The 20,867-nt window shown below is 50.3% G+C and overlaps 9 protein-coding genes across 9 annotated transcripts; 3 read left to right on the top strand and 6 right to left on the bottom strand.

Moving 5' to 3' along the window:
* Nucleotides 1–234: 234 nt before the first annotated feature.
* AA0111_g77 (Pyruvate decarboxylase) lies at nucleotides 235–2,115 on the top strand (the record flags this gene model as incomplete). Its single annotated transcript, XM_028654065.1, has 3 exons — nucleotides 235–288; nucleotides 343–478; nucleotides 578–2,115. The coding sequence occupies 3 exons, from the start codon at nucleotides 235–237 to the stop codon at nucleotides 2,113–2,115; spliced, it is 1,728 nt and encodes a 575-aa protein (XP_028512003.1).
* A 387-nt stretch (nucleotides 2,116–2,502) lies between these two features.
* Nucleotides 2,503–3,329, bottom strand: AA0111_g76 (hypothetical protein; the record flags this gene model as incomplete). Its single annotated transcript, XM_028653953.1, has 2 exons — nucleotides 2,503–3,098; nucleotides 3,173–3,329. 2 exons carry the CDS (start codon nucleotides 3,327–3,329, stop codon nucleotides 2,503–2,505), a joined length of 753 nt encoding a protein of 250 aa, XP_028512004.1.
* Nucleotides 3,330–4,029: 700 nt separating this feature from the next.
* Nucleotides 4,030–5,456, bottom strand: AA0111_g75 (Adenylosuccinate synthetase; the record flags this gene model as incomplete). Its single annotated transcript, XM_028653841.1, has 4 exons — nucleotides 4,030–4,483; nucleotides 4,536–4,786; nucleotides 4,840–5,024; nucleotides 5,078–5,456. 4 exons carry the CDS (start codon nucleotides 5,454–5,456, stop codon nucleotides 4,030–4,032), a joined length of 1,269 nt encoding a protein of 422 aa, XP_028512001.1.
* A 546-nt stretch (nucleotides 5,457–6,002) lies between these two features.
* On the bottom strand, nucleotides 6,003–6,910 carry AA0111_g74 (hypothetical protein; the record flags this gene model as incomplete). Its single annotated transcript, XM_028653729.1, has 5 exons — nucleotides 6,003–6,096; nucleotides 6,147–6,345; nucleotides 6,394–6,649; nucleotides 6,714–6,811; nucleotides 6,859–6,910. The coding sequence occupies 5 exons, from the start codon at nucleotides 6,908–6,910 to the stop codon at nucleotides 6,003–6,005; spliced, it is 699 nt and encodes a 232-aa protein (XP_028512002.1).
* Nucleotides 6,911–7,391: 481 nt separating this feature from the next.
* On the bottom strand, nucleotides 7,392–9,226 carry AA0111_g73 (hypothetical protein; the record flags this gene model as incomplete). Its single annotated transcript, XM_028653618.1, has 7 exons — nucleotides 7,392–7,614; nucleotides 7,669–8,030; nucleotides 8,082–8,406; nucleotides 8,458–8,574; nucleotides 8,626–8,901; nucleotides 8,953–9,094; nucleotides 9,145–9,226. 7 exons carry the CDS (start codon nucleotides 9,224–9,226, stop codon nucleotides 7,392–7,394), a joined length of 1,527 nt encoding a protein of 508 aa, XP_028512007.1.
* A 4,238-nt stretch (nucleotides 9,227–13,464) lies between these two features.
* AA0111_g72 (Nicotinate-nucleotide pyrophosphorylase [carboxylating]) lies at nucleotides 13,465–14,501 on the top strand (the record flags this gene model as incomplete). The annotated part of the gene is made up of 3 exons (XM_028653507.1): nucleotides 13,465–13,635; nucleotides 13,681–13,736; nucleotides 13,790–14,501. The coding sequence occupies 3 exons, from the start codon at nucleotides 13,465–13,467 to the stop codon at nucleotides 14,499–14,501; spliced, it is 939 nt and encodes a 312-aa protein (XP_028512008.1).
* A 573-nt stretch (nucleotides 14,502–15,074) lies between these two features.
* AA0111_g71 (hypothetical protein) lies at nucleotides 15,075–16,158 on the top strand (the record flags this gene model as incomplete). The annotated part of the gene is made up of 2 exons (XM_028653396.1): nucleotides 15,075–15,420; nucleotides 15,482–16,158. The coding sequence occupies 2 exons, from the start codon at nucleotides 15,075–15,077 to the stop codon at nucleotides 16,156–16,158; spliced, it is 1,023 nt and encodes a 340-aa protein (XP_028512005.1).
* Nucleotides 16,159–16,443: 285 nt separating this feature from the next.
* On the bottom strand, nucleotides 16,444–18,112 carry AA0111_g70 (putative transporter; the record flags this gene model as incomplete). The annotated part of the gene is made up of 3 exons (XM_028653284.1): nucleotides 16,444–16,665; nucleotides 16,722–17,799; nucleotides 17,934–18,112. 3 exons carry the CDS (start codon nucleotides 18,110–18,112, stop codon nucleotides 16,444–16,446), a joined length of 1,479 nt encoding a protein of 492 aa, XP_028512006.1.
* Nucleotides 18,113–18,880: 768 nt separating this feature from the next.
* AA0111_g69 (hypothetical protein) lies at nucleotides 18,881–20,207 on the bottom strand (the record flags this gene model as incomplete). Its single annotated transcript, XM_028653172.1, has 4 exons — nucleotides 18,881–19,475; nucleotides 19,609–19,750; nucleotides 19,832–19,946; nucleotides 19,995–20,207. 4 exons carry the CDS (start codon nucleotides 20,205–20,207, stop codon nucleotides 18,881–18,883), a joined length of 1,065 nt encoding a protein of 354 aa, XP_028512413.1.
* Nucleotides 20,208–20,867: the final 660 nt, after the last annotated feature.

Here is a 20,867-nt window from a genome sequence, read left to right as displayed (position 1 = left end):
CAAACAGCGTGTATGCAGCGCGTCGCGTTACTATGGTGCAGTGTCCCACGTCCACCCGATGCACTCGCACGAGACGCGCCCAACAATGGCGCTGGCCGGTAAAGACCGGACATGACCTCATTGCCATAAACTTCGCGGACCCTTCTTAAAGGTAGCTGCGCCCAACAGCCACCATCATACCAAATAAACTACTTTCTTAGCATCAAAGCTTCAATTATCTGACAGCTCGGCAATATGGCACAGGATCTACGCTCCCAGGATATCAAAAACCCAATTGACGTTGCAGAGGTGAGTCGTGTGGACTGAACACGCATGTGAGAAGGTGCTAATTGACCGACGCAGTACCTCTTCCGTCGACTTCAACAAGTTGGAGTCGAGTCAGTGCACGGTGTACCAGGAGACTACAACCTCGTCGCACTCGACTACATTCCCAAAGTCGGCCTGAAATGGGTCGGCAACTGCAATGAGCTCAATGCTGGTATGTAAAGCTCGTCCTTGCGCTACCAGCGGCTCGCTTGCGGGAGCGACCGAAGTCGATCCGCCCGCCTCATACTATATATACTGACGATTACTATAGGCTACGCGGCAGATGGCTACGCAAGAGTCAAGGGCATCTCTGCATTGGTCACGACTTTTGGTGTTGGAGAACTCTCGGCAGTCAATGCTATCGCTGGCGCTTACTCCGAATATGTACCCATAGTCCACATCGTCGGCTATCCATCGACTGCATCACAGAAGAACGGAGCACTGCTACACCACACTCTTGGAAATGGCGACTTTACTGTTTTCTCGAGGATGTCCAAGGAAATCTCATGTGCTGTTTCCATGCTGAACAGCCAACACGAAGCAGCTATGCTCATCGACAACGCCATCCGGGAATGTTACCTCAAGTCGAGGCCCGTCTACATATCTTTGCCTAGCGATATGGTGACAAAGAAAGTCGATGGCGATCGCCTCAACACACCACTGGATCTGGAATATCCACAGAACGACCAAGAAGCCGAAGACTATGTTGTAGATGTGGTCTTGAAATATCTACATGCAGCAAAGAACCCTGTCATCCTTGTGGATGCATGTGCTATCCGCCACCGAGCGTTGAAGGAAACTCACGACCTCATCAAAAAATCAGGCATCCCTACATTTGTTGCACCAATGGGAAAGGGCGCAGTGGATGAGACGCTACCCAACTATGGTGGTGTATACGCCGGAGACGGTTCCAACGCTGGTGTGCGGGAACGCGTTGAGTCGTCGGATCTTGTTCTCAGCATTGGTGCTATCAAATCCGACTTCAATACTGCAGGCTTCACCATTCGCATGTCTCAGCTGACCACTATCGATCTACACAGCTACGGATGCAAGGTACGCTACTCGGAATACCCGGGTGTAAGAATGAACGGCGTTCTCTCCAAGGTTACAGCAAAGCTAGGGAAGCTCAACATTGAGTCCGGACCTAACCCAAACAACAACATTCCAGAGAAAGAGACCGCATCTACTGAGTCATCGATCAAGCATGCTTGGTTTTGGCCAAAACTCGGTCAATGGCTGAAGAAGGACGACATCCTCATTACCGAGACTGGCACCTCTAACTTCGGTGTCTGGGAAACTCGCTTCCCAACAGGCGTCAACGCCATCTCACAAGTCCTCTGGGGCTCTATCGGATACGCAACTGGCTCCTGTCAAGGTGCTGCTCTCGCCGCCAAAGAATCAAACATCAAGCGCACTATACTCTTTACAGGTGACGGCTCTTTCCAACTCACAGCGCAAGAGGTCTCGACTATGATCCGCAACAAGCTGGCTCCTATCATCTTTGTGATCTGCAACAAGGGTTATACAATTGAACGACTCATCCATGGATGGGAGGACTCCTACAACGACGTTCAGGAATGGAAATACAAGGACATTCCCCGTGTCTTTGGTGCCGAAGAAGGCAGCGTCCTTACATACCGGGTCGAGACAAGGGAGGAAGTTGAGAAGCTGTTCCAGGACGAAGAGTTTTCTAGTGGCGAGACGCAGAAGATGCGGTTCGTCGAGTTGGTCATGCCGTGGGATGATGCACCGGCTGCGCTCAAGGCGGTTGCTGAGGCTGCGGCTAAGACGAATGCTAGTGCGGAGTAGACGGTATAAGGAGGGGTTTGCAACTAATAGATGGTGTTAGGAAAAGACTTGAATATAGGATATGGCATTAGGCACGGTTCTCTTCTCTTCGTATGAATAATGACAATATAGCCCTACTCAAATATAATCTTACATGCGTCACTGGCTCCATGACTTGAAAGTTGAATCGAACATGTAGCAGAGAGCCATTGCAAGTAGAGCAAGTTGATTTACACAGGTGCAGAAAATGAAAAGTGATAACGGAAGCGTACGTCGTTGATTTGCATGTATTTCAACTATCGTTCCTTCGTAAGATCTTCGTATTGTCTTAATGTATCGACCATATCTTATCGCCTCTTGCTCTCAATATTATATCATTACGTTTACTTTCTGACCTCCAACTCTTCTTTACAAAGCGATAGCAAAGACAACCGCCACCACTGTCGTGCTCATTGCCGCCCAAAACGTCCTACCGGCGATCATCATGCCACTCGCATCACCCGAAGCAGCACCGCCAGAGTCTGCACCATCCCCTGTTGGGCTCGGCCTCGGGGGTGGGAAGCTTGTGTTTGTGGGCGTCTCAGTAAGGTTCTGCACTGTAATCCAGGTCGCGGCAATTCCGTTTGTCAGATTCGCGTCAGCCGCGAACTGGCTAACGTTGAAGCCCACCCTGTTGTCTGCTAGATCGTCGTACATGGAGGGTATGCTAAAGTTGCGTGGCTGTGCCATCAGGATGAACGTGTAGCTGTGCGGGATATCGCCGACAGGAGGCGAGGGCTGGAGGTACGGGACGGGATTATCCGAGGGGATCACGAGCGGCGATCCTGTTGTGTTGGCGGAAATGGGCACGGAGCGTGTTACATTTGTGGCAATCCAGTGGACGAGTTGGACGCGCGAGTTGTTACGGGGTACGTCGAGGTCGACCATGAGGAGGACGCATCGGCCGGGGCCTTGCTCGTCGGCGAACCATACTGGGGACGAGATTGTCGGGGGTTGTGCGGTTTCTGGTGATGAGTGTCAGCTTGGAGTTGCAGGGAATCAGGTCGACTGCGCCGCGACGACAGAGAATGAGACATACCAGGACGGGGAATCAGCTCTCCACCAGGCGACACGGTATTGTTCCCGTACATGACCGTCAAGTTCTGGGAAACCTGGATGGGAAACCCAGGTGCCGTCGCCGCCGTCGCAACACCCGCCAGCAGCGCAGTGGCGCTCAGAATGGTCTTGGTGAACATGTTGGTCGTCGTCTTGGTCGGTGTTGTTGTTGTTGTTGTCGGTCGTGGTGGTGTGTTGTGTTGCGCCGTGATGGCAGTCGTCGCTTGATGATGCGAAAAACGAAGGAGCGTGCGCTGCTTCTATAATTCCTGTCTTGGACCTGCGCAAACTGCAAGAGCCTGGTGGATGTTTCGTAGCTAAGGGCCTAATTCCGAGTACCCGAAGTGACAGTTCCAGATGTCGTTCATGACGTTAACCAAGACTTGGTCAAGGGCCGGCCTTGTTCGGGGTTTAGGCCAGGGCGGCATCCCGGCACAACTCACCTGAGCGCGAGCGCTGATTTGATTGCCTGAGGGCCCGTCTTCATGCCGTAGTCGGGGTTATAAACACGATCGCGCTGGTCGCCTTGTGCTCATGAGCCGTTGGACCTTTAGTCAGAGCAATTAACTCCTGCACTGGTGTGTGTTTTCATCATGTTCGCGCCAGTCTAAGCATGCGCCGTTATCTTTGGCCGCAACACGTGCTCGCGTAGTTGAGGACCACAGCAACGGATACCGGCAGAATGCCCATGGCTATTCATTCAGGCCGCCCTCAAGGCGTGCACGATTCCTTCAAAATAAACCACGCATGGATAAAGTGTGCCTGCAATTCGTCTATGCTCTATGTTTTAGAAGGCCTGTCTTAGCTCATGCTACTCGAAACACTGCTCATTGCCTGTCCCTACGATCGACTGATCATATGGTCTCGTGCAGGGCCAACACCAATCCACTTGACCTTCACTCCGACAAACTTCTCAATGTACTCGATGTAGTTCCTCGCCTGGACGGGCAGGTCGTAGTAGCTCGTTACACCAGTTGTAGGCTTTTTCCAGCCAGGCAGCGTGTCGTACTGTACTTCGACTTGGCCAAGTATCTCGATGTTCGCAGGGAAGCCTTCGAGCACTTCACCGTTGTACGAGTAGGATGTCGCAACTTTGAGCTCGTCAAAATCGTCGAGGACGTCGAGCTTGGTGAGGTTGATGGCGGTGTAGTCGTTACAGGCGTGCGAGTGCTTGACGACAACAAGGTCGAGCCAGCCGCAGCGGCGCTTGCGACCGGTTGTGACGCCAACTTCGTGGCCTACCGACTGGAGCTTCTCGCCCAGCTCGTTCAGCTGCTCGGTAGGGAAGGGTCCGCTGTCGTACGTTAGACTACGATGCTCGTTTTTGGACAGTAATGTAAACTCACGATCCGACACGTGTGGTGTAGGCCTTCACTACACCGATGACCTCCTTCAGTGACCGCCAGCCTAAGTTGAGACCTGTGATGACACCTCCAATACCAGTGTTCGATGATGTGACGAAGGGGTATGTTCCGTAGTCAATGTCCAGCATCAGCGCGTTCGCACCTTCTACTAGAATCTTAGCGTTCTTCTCCTTGGCCGATGCGAGGAGTGGGATCTGGTCAACGACATAGGGAGCAAGCTTCTCGCGCAGAGTCTACTCATACTGTTAGCCTTCGCATCGCAACATGCAATGCCGCCATGACTAACCTTGTACTGCGCAATCTCCGCATCCACGTCGTACTTGAGCAGATCACCGTATCGCTTCTGGAATCCCGAGGCCAACCTCCTGAGCTTCGTCTCGAAGATCTGCTCGTCGAACAGATCGCACATGCGGAGACCGCTCCTGGTCATCTTGGTGCTGTAGGTTGGGCCAATACCCTTCTTGGTTGTGCCTATGTCCCACAATCAGCACTGATGTCCCTCGCTATGCGCGTATATTCCTCACCAATCATGCCACCACCCAGTTCCACTTCTTCCAGACCATCCACCTTCTGGTGGACGTCGAAGACGACATGTGCTCTGTCCGAGATGAATATCCTTCCTTCAGTGTTCAAGCCATGTTTCTCCAGCGCCTCCAATTCCTTGAAGAAGCTCGGCACGTGGACGACGCAGCCACTTCCGATGACGTTGATGCAGCCGGGGTTTACAAGACCACTGGGGAGGATATGGAAATCGTACGTCACGCCGTTCGCGACGATGGTGTGTCCGGCGTTGTTACCGCCTTGGGCGCGGCAGCAGATTTGCGATTCGTGAGCGAGTATGTCGGCGAGCTTGCCCTTGCCTTCGTCGCCCCATTGGGCCCCGAGCACAACGGTAGTTGTCATCGTGAGAACGAGGAACGAAGAAAAGGGAATGGACGGGGCGGCGAGTGGGTTTTCAATTGCCCATGGAGAAGCGGACTTGGCCGAGTTAGTCACAAAGTCCACTAAAAGGTTTGCGCCGTTGGACGTCGCAATCAGCGCGTTGAAGCACCGTTAGACTCAGCGCGAACGGATAACTTAGGCCGAATTCGCTTACGCCGATGAGGGGTGGCTCACATTTCACGCGCTGAGCGATCTCACGACTCAATTGCTCGTTGCCAGTGTTCGGCGTTATGTTTCTTTTACCATCTTCGTACCCCACCATACCCCACCATACGACACAATGCCGCAATTTTCAGCACGAGCCAATGACGCATGTACCTCAGCCTTAACCCTATCCTTCTCAGTTTGTGCTAGACTACCATAATTACGATGGATAATCTGGTGAGACAAGACTACATTGGCAGCGAGAAAGATGCATTGGAAACTCCCTAATCAAGCGCTCTTTCGCTTTCTTTGCAAAACACGTATCCAGCTACCAGAGGTCAAAGTTGCATCTCCACCTGTGGCTTAACCACGCCAAACAACTGGACCTGGTGGCTGATATGTCTCAGGGGCTGCCGTGTATTTGTTCAGATCTACAAGAATCCCTGGGTCGTTGCTTCTGCAATCGCGTGTTAGTGTATGCATACATTATACGCTACTTCAACTTACTTGTATGCGCCAGGCAATGCAACAAGTGGTCCAGGGACCCCGCTTCCTCCCTCGGTAATTTTGATCTGCGAGCAGGCGAGGTAGAACTGCGCTTTGTTGGCTTGCATAGCCATGTGTAGTGCTATGTGTTCAACGCGAAGCAGGTACTCGCCCGCGGGTGTCGTAGCAGGAATTGTTGTGTTGGGAGTAGTATACTCATCTACAAAACACTATTAGGAAATGGTCAGATTCTAAAGGGATGACATACTCTGTCCTGGCCAGCTCATCTGCTTCTGCGCATTTACGCTTGGCATCGTAGTGCTGATCTTGAACCACACTGCGCCACTCCCATCCCAACTCTTTACATCCTTGCCGTCTGGAACCTTTGCAAGATAGTATTGTGTCGGTCCTGGGTGGTTGACTTGTTGCGTCGAGATATAGTGGACGGTTGACCCGGCTGGCACAATTGCAATGTTTGGCGCGGTTTTGGAAGTGTAGCAGCGAATGTCAGCAACGGTGGGGTTCTACACGAGAAGTGAGTGTAATAAGTATGCGGTAGTAAAGAAAGTTGTGATCATCGTAGATTACCTCAATGCCTTGCTTGGTATTTGCGTTCTTGGTCTCGCGGGTCGAAGACCAGTCTTTATCCTCTGGCTTTCCTTCTATAACGAGCCGTGGGAAAGTATCTATTCATGTGAACTTGCATGAAGAACATTTGATAAAATTGGCTTACAGTGTGCCTGTGCTACAGTGGCGACAGCCAGAATTGTAGCGAGTACATGCATAACGGGCGATCGGATCATACACAATGTGAACGGTTTTTACTTTTACCTCGATATCTTATATGTGGTCCATCGTCAGAGCTATACCGACGACATACCAGCTGACTCGAGAACTTTGTATATATGGGCTTGGCTATATCGAAGATACTAATGTAACCTATTGGAAACAGCAAGTATATTACAATATGCCAATGTCGATGAAGCGACCAATAGACATCGGCCTCCGTGTATGTCATATGCTAGAATCCGACATCTGCCGGCACAGAGTGAGGGCATAGCTGAATCATATATCGTCGCAAGCCCGACATCAGATTTCACAATCACAATGCGATTATGTAGACATTTTGATCACCCATAGGTTGTTGTACAAGTCTTTAGAGAAAAGTTGAATTCCCATATGGCACGAGTCATGCCGCTACGCTAACATCGAGCAAAGTAAAACGAACGAAATGTTGAGGTCGTGTCGAATCGTGAGCATGCACATCTAGTGCATGTAGCGGAACTCAGGGTGTCTGTATCCGAGGTCCTTGATCTGAGCAGCGGTTTTGCCAACCAGACGGTGGTCTCGCTTGCCCAGGTCGCGTTGCTTGTTCTCCCACTTGCAATAAAAGATTCCGAAAGTCGCGAGAAGGCACACGCAGATCTGACCAGCCAAGTTGATAGTATGACCTGTCGGATACCTTGGTGCATCCTGACTGGTATACGTCCTGCGATCTGTTAGCTACATGTTTCAATCGTAACTGCTCTGTAATTTGACATACCAGGTCGCAAGAATACCTCCAGCGGTACCAAGCGTGACCACGTAAGCAGTCGAGACTGAGCGGACAGCAGGACCTGCTGCATTGTTTGCCGCCCACGCGAGGAAACCAGGACCACCTGGAAACGCGCCAATAGTGATAAGGAAAATACCACCGTATCTGACGTTCGGGTCGGTAGCCCATCGCATAATAGAGAAGCCCGCAATAGCCGGGAGCGTAAAAATGGCGAGGTAGATACCACGGCGGTTGGTCTTGTCCGAGACGAAGGCCACTGCAATGGCAATCAGGCACGCGCATACATAGGGAGGTACTGAATAAAGCTGAGACTTCGTGGCCGTCCAACCAAGATCCCTGAGAATAGTGGGCTAGAAGTGTATGTTAGTATATAGAACTGTCCTGAAGGAATATTGGCTTACCATGAATAGAGAGATACCCTGCACAGTGATGTTGATAAAGAAGAAGCCAAAGGCGCAGAAGTAGTTTGTGATGTTCATCACAGCCCTCTTCACATGGTGGACTTCCGTCTTCTCATTCTCATCGGCTCCACTCTTTAGCACAAGTCGCTGGGTAGCAATCATCCGCTCGCGCTCGTTTAAGAACCAGCATTCTTGTGGGCTGCGAGGCATGAGGAAGGGCGCTCCAAGGCCGACGAGTACGGTAAAAAGTCCCTCGAAGAAAAAGATATTACGCCAGGTATGGATGATCATGCCCGAAGCTCCCCATGGCGGAATGCGAGCAAGACTGTCACTGAGTCAGAACCTCGAAATGCTAGAAGATCTGTGGCAAACTTACACAGTGGCGAGTAGTCCACCAAAAGCTCCAGCCATGGAGGCTGCAGAAACGTAAATACCGATGCGGAACAGGAGCTCGTTGCGCTTGTAAAAGCATGTGATGAAGAATGCAAGTCCACTATGCAGCGATCGTTAGAAAATGCTAGGTGCAGTACGAGAAAATACTTACGGCATTACACCGCCTTCAAAGACCCCTAGAAAAGCTCTTGCAACTAGCAATCCTCCAAAGTTATGCACAAAAGCGCTGCAGAGTGATACCATGCCAAATCCGCACACAAGAAGCGGCAAATAGTACTTTGGACCGAGTTTCTTCAGAAGAATGTTGCTGGGTACTTCGACAAACATGTAAACAATGTAGAATATCGAAGTCACCCAGTTGAAGCGGACACCCACGAGGTTCAAGTCCTCGGCCATACCCTGAATGCGTGCATTTCCAACGTTTACACTATAAAAGTAGTCAGCAAACAGCTTTTGTGTGTAGTGAAACGGTCCGTACCGATCAAGAAAGCATAGCAGATATAGAAAGGTAGTGAGCGGCACGATCACTCGATCCAGTTTGCGTCGGACCTTCTTCTCTTCCTCGGGCGTCCAGGTAAACTCGCCATCAGTAGACCGGTCGCTTCCGTTGGCCTCTTCAACTACCAAACTTGTTAACGTTTGACAAAAGCAAGATTGCCTAAAAACATACAAAGAACATTATCTCCCTTCTCTATCTCAGCAGGGGTGCGATTCAGACGTGTCCCCATCGATGCCAGTCCCATTTGTGCCATTTTGATGAAGCTGGATTCCGTGGTCGAGATTCAGAGTCAACGAGGCGAAATCTCTTCGTCGTTGTGCTGTAGCCCCACACGTTCCGTAAGTCTGGGGAAAGGAATCTGGGGAAGAGCACAGCCCATATAAGAACGTAGGATGCGTCCCGATACCCGATTAGCTCACTTGTCGCACAACCGTGTATTGGGGCGCAAGTCGAGAGCCAGGAAAGAGAAATCGGCAGTTACTTCGCAGCCTCCAGAGGAAAGGAATACAGCGGCATATCTAGCTCGATGTCCGCTCCACTACGCTCTTATCCTGTTCAAGCTGGCGGCTTGATTGAACAGGGTGCGAAGTCGGTGCGGAAATTTTACCGAGTCGACACAGGAGCCCTACACAACGCCGCATAATTGTTAACGGCCTCCTCTTTGGCTGGTGTGTTGCGGGGCTCTTTCTTGGCCGACATGGGATTGACTCGTGGAGCATGCGAGTGTGGCGGGAAGATGCATTCATTGTGGTCATTTTGAAACGCCATGCTTGGCGATGCGGGACGAGAACTTTGGCGTTGCTAGCAGCTCACAACGGGTTTCGGCAGTTCTTCACTCTCTCTTTTCAAAGCTTCTCAAACATGCTAAGATGCCGCAGTTACAGAGGTCTTCCTTGGGTCAGACTAATTTCGACTGGGCGGACCGCGGTCAGATTACGGGCGTACCTACTGTGCAGGAGGACTTTACCCACAGGCTCTTCTGGATAAGCCGTACATGAACAATTCTTCTCCCGCCAGCCCGAACAGGTGGATTAGTATTTGCTGCATACATGCATACATGCACAGCAGCACTGCATGCGGTGTATATTACCCAGGTGTTCGGTATGTTTTCGTGTAGTAATCGGGGACATCCAGCAGCGGTGCCTCTGGCTTTCATACTACACGTCATAATATGCCGATGCGCATGGATAGTAAGGCCCCTGCGACCTCGGAATCCACCCGATTCCTTCGACAGCGTCTGTGTTATATACTGGTTTCCTTGTCTGTTCATGGGCGACGCAATATCGCGTTCTACTGATGCGTCCGGAGGAAGTCGAGATTTCTGAACTTCTCAGTGCAAGCGTGCGCGATAAGGTCACTCAAGTGGGCCACCTGCATGCGCGCATCTAGACAGTTCCAGCTCGGTTCAAAATAGTGGCTGCGACATGTGACCAGTCTGCTATATCGATGGAGAACGAGGTTACAGAGATGTGCGCGATAGTCTTTGGTAACCGAAGCTGTATATAGAAAAGGTGAAGTGAGACGAGCGTTGGCGGCATGGAATAAGAAGCTAGGGTCCAGCAGTCACCGCCACGTGGATGGAACCTTGGAAGGTAGGGTACGAGCCATCGACCTAGAAAAATGGCCACTTCGAAGATTAATATGATGTTGCATCAACACCATACAGGATACTGAACTTTTTGCAGAATCTCGTCTCAACGGCACGTTGTGTCCACGACCTACGACTCCACAGTTTCAACGCAATGACAACCGCTTCCCCTAATAACCCCATAAATCTCCACAGCCGTGCACCGGGAGGAATGTCCCTTCTCAGCAGCACTATCTCTGGCGTCTCCATCTCGTACCCACCAACTCCTTGATCACCTCTCTAAGCCCATCCGGTCCTCCCGACGCGTCACCTAGATCTACCCTTGGAGTCGACGATAGCTGTGTGGGGGTTTGTGGCTTCTCCGGCTTTACATTCGGTACCTGCTGCGTCACGGAAGTCGCCTCGAACGTATGAATATCCTCGGTTGCGGCTACTTGGTCCCGTGACTGCTCCTGAGCATCGCTTCGAGAAACTGAGCATCGGCAACGTCAGCTCCCCCTGCCTCGCCAGATTACTCTCCTCTATTCACAACGTTGCTGTGCGGTACGATCAAGCGACGATGCTGAGACCCGGCTTATATGATGCTGTTTTCTTGCAGATCGATTTCTTCCTCGGAATCCTATTCATCGTGCTCTAGGAAAGCTGTGCATAACTTCTTCCCAGAGCTAGAGGATTACAACATTTGCAGCTGTGGTCTATTCTTCGATTTCTCACATCAACTCACTCTGTCTGTGGGTTCATTTCTCACTTGTCTTCAGTCGTCGTGCTATATTCATGCATGCCTGGTCTCGTCCATTCACCCTCTCGATTTATGCGCTATTTGAGCTTCGGCAGCATGATCTTTAGTCAATCGTGTGTAGGCTTCGATGTCTTTGTTTCGACCTTGCGAGTGCAATTGAATGTCATGGTAAAGTATACGTGGGTACAAACATTCACGCATACTGGTCTTAAGCCTTTCCCCAGGTAAGGTCACTCTTCCTACGTTGAGCCCTCTATCTTCTTTTGTCACGTTCCTGGCCAATACGACGTATCAGAAGGTATTTACATAAGTAGTGCTTTGTTTTGTTACCTTCTCCAGTCTCATTGCATCTCTCATCATTGGAGATGAAATTGCTTCTGGCCTTATGACTACAATCGTACTAAGTCGCGAGACTAATGCATATAACTGGCGATACGACCTGATGCTTAGAATCATTGGCGAACCTACGCTGCAACCAAGATATATACGACACCCATGATCTCATGTGCAGACCTTGAATCAATACTCGACGATGATTAAGGACACGTTACTAATCAAAGGTGTGTCGCTAATAGAACATTGAAAGAACCAGTACTATTATGTGAAGCATTATCATCATAGCCGACAGTATGTCGTTCAGAAAAGATTCACTACAGGTTTTTAGTATAAAATCTTGGTGTTTGTTTCGCCGTCTCTGTCCATGCTCCGTACATCATCTGTGCATAGCCACTACTGAGCGTTTTGTTGACATACTCACCTGCCAACTCCCTGAATGAGCCCAAGATGTGCACAACATACCGTGTGTACTTCTATTGTGGACACCTCAAATCCACGACTACTCACGAACACTCCGGGGTTGAATGCACACTCAACGAAGCAAGGAGCATTACGATCAACAAGAAGTGCAAGCGCTGCATAACACGAACGTCACAGTGAAATGTACGACTGAACGGTATCTTGGATGGCGCAGAAGTACCATCGATAATCAAAGCCGAAGATGACGGTGCTGATACTGGCAATGGCTAGCATTATGGATATGTGGATGCCTGAGTCGACGTGCCTCACAGTCCGGTGTTTTACAAAAGGCTACGGGTGTTACAGGTGGTGCGTTGGATCCTATAATCGTATATTTTGGATTCGGGTCAAGATCTTACATCTTGTATTTACCAAGATATTGCCATACCTGCACTACAACATGCCTGACTCCTCTAAATCGCCCAATCCACATAAGTGTGTCGTCTTAAGTGGAGTACCTGTATAGTCAAGAGAGAAGTCTGGCGGCAATGCTGTAGTGATGTAAACTCTGCGTACAAACATTCCTATCTCTTTCAGTCTCAGCAACAATCACAGCACATAAGTGACAAGCACGCGTTGTCTATACACGAAGCGCACAACGCCTCCATCTCCTTTTTGTGTTGTATTGGGGGCATCAAGATCGGCCAGTGGACAGCGCTTGTGTTGCCGTTATCCAAACAATTGTAGCCGGCGTTGCCTCTACACCACTCTGTCTATCTGCACCAGCGACCTCGTCGCAGCTGTTCACAGCACGAACATCGGCTAGAGTTTTACACAGCTATCTGCGTTCATCTTTGTCTGCGAGGACGGCGTCCTTCCACCGTGACGCCTTTAATGGCCTGAAGTATCATGTCTGATGGTGAACAGCCGTGAGTTCCTGGGGCCTTGGAAGGGGCAGGCGCAAATGTTGCTATCAACTCGCGACAGGCTCCCGACGCATACGGAATGACCTAATGATATGTCTCTACGCGTGCTGGGAATGGCTCTTAAACTCGAAGATTATGCGGAAGGGTCGTTACATAGGGCGAATGGTTGAGGACGTATGTTGCGAAGGGCGCCGGGCAGGAACAGCGGCAGGAGCGCATAATCATGTCTTGGAGGGTGAACGCGAGGAGGAGATATAGCCGCCATAAGATATGCCTTCGTACAAGTGGCAGGTGGAATGCGCGTATGTGACAGCGACGTGTAGAACGCAAGACTGCCTCGCAGGATCCGATGCGCGGCCGCTTAGGGCCGGCTACTATCGATAAGTTCCGACGGATGTTCCGATGAACTCACCACTCTAATCCAAAGCCGCCCTCTGACTTGGATACTGCGCTGTTCAGGCCACATTACAACCATATCACGACACATTTCATCTCCCATCAATATGGCCAAAGTTGAGGGCGCGCCAGCACACGGTGCTGTAGCCCACCTCCTACCACAAACGTACAAGCGACTGGTCTCGGAATGGCTCGAGGAGGACACACCGAGCTTCGATTATGGTGGCTTCGTTGTGGGCGAGGAAATATCTGAGGCGAAATTGCTAGGGAAAAGCGAAGTGAGTATCAGCACCCTTCGTGGTGGTCTTAGCTAACATTGGCAGGGCATAGTTGCAGGCGTCCCCTTCTTCGATGAAGTCTTCCGGCAACTGGGCTGCACGTGCGTCTATCATAGTGACTCACATTGTTAGATCTGGTATTGACGTTTGATAGTGTAGAATGGCACGTCAAAGAAGGTGCCTCTTTCCAACCTGTAACTCACTGCGCCACGGTACGCGGCCCTGTCCGCCACCTCCTTCTCGGTGAGCGAGTGGCTCTCAATACGCTCGCCCGTTGCTCCGGTATCGCCACCAAGTCTAATCGTCTACTTACCCTTCTACGTGGAGCTGGCTACCCAAATATTCTCGCCGGTACCAGGAAAACTACACCAGGTTTCCGACTCGTGGAAAAGTATGGCATGCTAGTGGGTGGTGTAGATGCGCATCGAGTTGACCTGAGCGCGATGACGATGCTGAAAGACAACCACATCGTCGCTGCAGGAAGCATCACCAACGCCGTAAGAGCTGCTAAAGCGGCGGGTGGTTTCGCAATCAAAGTTGAAGTCGAATGCCAATCATTCGACGAAGCAGATGAGGCTATCGCCGCTGGTGCTGACATCGTCATGTTGGACAACTTCACTCCTGAGGGTGTTCAGGTCGCTGCCAAAGACCTGAAAGACAAATGGGGGCGAGGTACTGGAGATAGGAAACAATTCCTTGTCGAAGTAAGCGGTGGGCTTACGGAATACAACGTCGAAAAGTATGTCTGTGGGGATATTGACATTGTAAGTACAAGCAGCATACACCAAGGAGTACCACATGTGGACTTCAGTTTGAAAATTGTACCGAAGAGTAAGAAGGACGGTGGGGAAAGCTTAGCAGTATGATCAGAAGGTAGGTAGATATCAAATGTGAGTACGTATTTGGCATCTTGACTCTTAAGAACCGGCTGATTGACGTGGACCGTGATGACAGCTATGAGAAGCCTTGAGAAATCCGCCGACTTGTCGTGCAATTTCTGCTCTAATACATTTCAATCACATTAGCGCTTCCAGGCGCAGCTGCTATGCACACATCGTGTCTACCATCGATCTCATTTCACATTCACCTTCACTTCCACCACTGACCTCAAAACTCATGAACGATCTTAAATATAGCGAATGGAGACCGGAATGACCCTGTTATTGTTCGCCTATATGACAAAGAAGAATAGGGAAGCTAGGGGGCAATAGACTATTGTGCGACTGTGAGTCCAACAGCTACAGCGTTTCATCTTACCATCACAATGTCTCTTGCAGACCAACTGTAAACCACCTGCTATACTTCACGTCCATCTTCCTATCACGCAATATTAATCCCTTCAGTGGGATATAATCTTTCTTGCACCACAAACCACGTTAGCTTTCTGAAACGCACACCTCAATCATTGCCATTCGCTTCTGCAGGACAGACGCAAAGACATGCGCTCAAGAATACTCATTACTACGGTGCTGGCCGCCCTGAGCAACGCCCACGAAGATCACCAGAGTGAAGGCGGGCAGTACACACTGACCGACGACCTGACTTACAAAAAGTTCTTCTCCGCCTTTGACTTTTTCGACGGCCCAGATCTAACCAAGGGTTTCGTCAAGTACCAGAACCAGGAGAATGCGATCAAGCAAGGTCTAGTTGGCTACCTCGAGGACACACAGTCCGTGTTCATGGGCGTTGATTACACGACCAAGGACACTGCTGGCCGTGCTTCCGTTCGCCTTGAGAGCAAAAAAAGCTGGAACCATGGCCTGCTCGTAGCGGACATCCGCCATAGTGAGTATTCCCTTGCAAACTGCATGTGAGACATACACTGACTTCGTATGATTGTCTCTAGTGCCCGCCTCTCAATGTGGGTCTTGGCCGGCCTTGTGGCTTTTGTCGTCCTCGGCAGACTGGCCCCAGGGTGGGGAAGTGGACATCCTCGAGGGCGTGAACGACTACGAAAGTAACTCTGTTACCTTACATACAACCACGGGTTGCATGGTTGATAACTCGACATCAGTGAGAGGAGGATCTGGTGTAGCCGGCGATATCGAAGCGGCACCATTCACTGGTCTTATGTCTACAGACGATTGCGATGTTGCTGCGCCAGGTCAGCTCAAAAACGTCGGATGCTCTATTCATGCTCCCGAAATCATGTCTGGTATCCAAACTGGTGGTGGCGGTAACACTGACACTGGTGGTGCTGTGCCTCTTCCCTCGTACGGAACGGAATTTAACAAAGCCCAAGGTGGTGTCTACGCTATGGAATGGAGCACGATTGGAATCTCGGTTTGGTTCTTTCCTCGTGAATCTCACGGCTTCACTGAAAATTTCTCTTCAAACACAACCCTTCCCGACCCATCTCGCTGGGGCACACCTATAGCCTACTTCAGCGGTTCTGGTTGCGACTTCTCTGAGCGCTTTCGAGATCTTAAAATCATTTTTAATATCGCTTTCTGCGGTGAATGGGCAGGCGCTGAGTGGGACAAGTCTTGTGCCAAAAAGACTGGGATTGCAACCTGTAATTAGTATGTTCGCGATAACCCTGAGGTATTTAAGGAGGCATACTGGGAGGTTGCTGGATTGAAATGGTTCCAGAAGGGTGCTACGCAGAAGCGTGCTTATACTCCGGTGACAAATTTCAAGGCGCAAAGTGAGTAGTTTGCTTGTTAGCTTGGTAGATGACTCTCTATCACACTTCGCCTAGAAATCTCACATACACCTTTCACGACTGGTTCTACGCCACAAAATTCGATAGTTTATACCTGATATCGTGTGCAACACCACAGTCGATTGATGGGCTTCCGCGATCCCTCAGATGGTATACCTGAACCTGGGACTATCGTCACCCATCTCAGCAACATCCTCCTCAGCCATTCCCTCGACCAAATGCTCTTCCTCGCCCTTCTCACGTCTCGAGTTGATACGTCCAAGTTGGAACCACATAACAGCGTAGCATATACAAGCAAAACCCACCATGGCCATAGTAATTCCATGGCCCTTGATAAAGCGAGGTCGATCCGCTGTAGGATATATCTGGTTTTCGTTAGTGTACGGTTCATAGGCAGTCTAGGAGCTGAAGAGAAACTTACAAAAGCACTCATGATGCCCGCACAATTACCAATACTCAACTGCAATCCCGTTGCGGTTGTCCTCTTTCCGTATCGCGGCAGATTCGTAGGAAGCCAAGCCAATGGCAAACCAACACAAACATACAGTCCCATGGCGACGAGGAAACAACCCGCGTAGTGAACGCCAGAGCTCGCATCGCTGATCAACATGGCGTAACCAACAATACTAACCACGCCAAGCAAGATACTGTAGAATCCGCGCTTTTGCTGTTTGTCCGAGAAACGCGCAACAACCAGGTACGTAATCGCACCCAGTGCGTAACACGGAATAGTAAGGACTTGTATCATCGCGCTGCTAGCGGTGGTGTTGATCGACCTGATAATAGTCGGCAAGAAAGTAGAGTAACCGTAAAGCATGGTATCACTCCCGAACTGTGCGAAGCAGAATACCCAGACCTTCCAGTCCTTGACGCACTTCCTCACATCGTCCCAATGGAACTCTGCTGCCTTCTTGGTGTACCCAGTTTGGCGCTTGAGACGAGCTGCAGCAAAAGCCTTCTCCTCGGCAGTGAAGAAATAGGCCGTTTCTGGGGTATTGGGAAGAATGAACCAGGTTGCGATACCTAGGGCAAAAGTAGGAATTCCTTCTAATATCATGATCCAGCGCCATCCACGCAGACCGGCTGTGCCGTCCATGTGCCCAATTGCATAGGCAAGGAGACCACCGCATGCTCCAGCAAGCGCAGCGGAGACGAAGAGGTATCCGATGCGCAGGGCGAGTTCGCGTTTGGTGTAGAAAAACGTCAGGTAAACGGCCATTCCAGGGAACAGACCTCCTTCAACAGCACCAAGGAGCAGACGACATGCGATCAAGCCACCGTAGCTCTGTACGATACCAGTCAAGGCCGCGACGATACCCCACGCGACGGTGATGAATGCTATCCATCGCGAAGGCGTGAGTTTCTTCAAGACCAAATTCGACGGCACCTCAGAGAGAATGTATGTTACGAAGAGAATCGAAACTGCAGTCTGAAACTGAGAATCGTCCATATTAAGGTCTTCCTGTAGACCATAGAGTCGCGCATTGCCGATGTTGACTCTGTAGTCGCGTTAGTGGGCTTCTCGAGCGAGTCATCAACTTCCAAATTCCAAATCCATCAGAAATTGTGTTTCTTCGTCCCTATGCTCCAGTCGAAAAAGCAGTGTAACAAGCAAGAAAATCCCAAAACTGACCGATCGAGGAAACTGAGCAGATACAGCAGCATTACCACCGGGATAACGAAAAGATCAAGCTTGCGAACAATTTTTGCTTCGAAAACTGGATCAACACTTTCCAGCTGTGTGCCCAATTCATCGCTCTCTTTCTCAGCATCTGGCACCGCTGGGTCGTACTGTTTCTCGATATCGCTCATGGTGTCGTTACGCGTTCGCGTCTAGTTCCTCGGAGAATTAAAACGACGATGATCGATGATTCGACGCGAGGGGAGGCCTGTCGCGTTGACTTTGCAGTTGCAAAGCGTTGTTTGAGGAAAGTATGATGAACGAGTGGCAGCGTCCCGTGTATTATCGCGTCTAGCCAAAGGGCTGATATGTCATCCTGTCGCACTCCAACGTTTTGCCACGAAAGGGAAATGCTCATGCTTTAAATTTGTCGGCTTCGACATCGGACGAGTCTGCAAGGGCCCACTACTGGACGACAATGCCGGCGGGCAGATCTATGGCGGGGGGCTGGAGCCAATGGAGCACAGAGCTAGCTGTTTGTGGTATGACGTTGACGGCTACCCTACCTGTAACACAGATATGGCCGCTGGGCAACTGATAACGAACCACACGTTTCCCTGGTTCGATGTTTGCCAATTTTCCAAGGTTGGGGGAGATGTCAGACGAAAGATGGGGGTGCTCGCGTGCCTCTTGCGTGAGGTGGTGTAGACGGTTGTCTTCCTGCTTTGACGTCTTCATCGCATTAGCCCGCTGTCAAGTATCGCTTAGGCAATGCGATTAGTCCTTAGTCGTACGTTCAACCAAACAAACAATGTAGCAGGAGCTGGAGACGTGATTGCATCATATTGCGCATTGTTGTGCAGATCAACGCTGATCTGGAAACAGCTTCTTTAATACCAGCTCATCATCTATCGAAGCTGTTCAAGCGGAGATTTGTGTTCGTAACCAAATAGGTCTCTTTACACCAGCTCAGACGACGTCAACGACGAATAGCTAAAAGACGTCGCATCCCAATCGATAGGAAGCTCGATACCAGAGTAGATATCGATCTGCGCCGAAGGATTAACTGGCCACACCAATTCATCACGCGCCAAGTCGATCTCACCTCCCGCATATTCCGCATCCATGGCCGCGGTATCCTGGGTGCAGGTACCGGAAATACACGACCGTGCAATAGCCCGAACCTCCTTTGCCATCTTCTTTCCGAGAGGCCAGAGAGTCGCCATTGTGTTGACGAAGCCGATACTCAGACGGACACGATCCCGTCCGATCGACAGCGCATGTCCATCCAATATGTAAGTGCACGCTGACACTTGTACGGCAGCAAGTTGTGAGGTGATGCACATGGTGAAGATGTTATGCTTTTCGAGGGCGCATGGGATTGCAAGGAGATTGGTGTGGATCTCTGTCGCTTTGAGTACACGTGCGGTATGTGCGTTTCGTCCAGCTTTTGGCGCAAGTGTGAAGGGAGACGGTGCTTGGAAAGCTTGCGTAGTCATCTCCTCCGGACAGTATCCCAGTGACGAGAAAGGCCGATGCAGCGCAGAGATAGTTCTGTCTTGGTCAGTATATCGATAGTAACACATGAAGGGGTCAACAACATTGCAGCACACATGTGTGCCATAAACCTAGAATAAGTACTATCAGCTACCATCCTTAGGTTACATTTGTTGGCTGTATAGCATACATCACCTCATCTACTTGGCCGTTTAGTCGAAGTGGATCCTTCTTGCAAGCCGGAAGCAACGATGACCAGATCGCGAGTTTCGTGTCGCAGTTCTCAACCAGGGCCTCGTTTACTACAGCAGTGTCGAGAAAAGTGTTCATGACTGATATCGTCAGCTCCTAAGCCACGGCCATTCTCAGTCATTAGATGAGGTAGGTGACTGTTGCCTATCAAGCGTGCTTACCAAAAGCGATGACCATGGCAATGTCATAAAGATACACTGTTGACGAATAGACCACCTCAATCTCTGCAAACTCACGAACTTGGTACTCAGCCCATGTCACTACAGGCGGTATGTTCTGCTCATATTAGCCTATCGACCATGATGTCATGCCATTCCAACGTACTCCTGATTCAAAATACTCATCATCACACGGTAAATCAACCGTGTTTGGTATAAGAAGCAACGAATAGAAGGGCGTATTTGTGACGACGGCGAGATGCTGATCCACGATGCAAAGGATATAATACGTCCGTCTCCAACACTCTTCCAGCACTGAATCGTTCTCACCGTACGCTTGAGCAAAGTCTCTTTCGTTCATATGAAGTTCCAGTGCCATGGCGGTACATGTGCTGAGTTTCTTACGAGCTTCGGCTCTATTATCGCAATGGAACTCGGCAAGAGCGAAAAGCATCAGCGCCTGCACATTGAACGGCGTATGCGTAAGGTTCGGTGATGTAATGGCCTCCAGAGCTGTCATATAGTAGGGCTCTGATGGTGTCCAGGGCGCGTAGATTGAGCCGATCCATTCTAAGACAGATAGAAGGGTGGTTATCCCATGGTTATCTTGTAGACGCCTCGACTGTAGGTAATGCAAAGGCAGGACGATTGGGAAGGGAGGCCAGAAGTATTCGAAGTATAACTCTAACAGTCGATTTTTGTCGACTTTAAACGCCACATGATTGTGTTGGTTCTGAGAGGGCACGACTGGTATGGAATCATCTGCTGAGCTGCTAGTGGGCGTCCCTAGACTCGATTGATCAGATGACGATATTGCCGATGTTTTGTGCTCTTCGCTGAAACTATCATCGCGTTGGGTCGCTGAATGCTGTGGATTCCTAGCCTCCTGTTGCAGTCGCAAGCGTCGTTCCGCAAGTGCAGCCTTATTCAAGCCTCCTCTTCTGGATTTCTGATAGACACATTCTTTCCCGTCGCGCCTGCACCTACTGCAAACTGGTTGTGTAGAGTCGCATTTTACGTGTCTACTGCGACACTGTAC

This window comes from Alternaria arborescens (assembly GCF_004154835.1).
Source record: "Alternaria arborescens strain FERA 675 chromosome Unknown contig_1, whole genome shotgun sequence".
In the NCBI taxonomy this organism is placed as follows: Eukaryota; Fungi; Ascomycota; class Dothideomycetes; order Pleosporales; family Pleosporaceae; genus Alternaria; species Alternaria arborescens.
The sequence above is the reverse complement of the archived record's forward strand: the minus strand, read 5'-3'. Positions and strand labels throughout refer to the sequence as shown.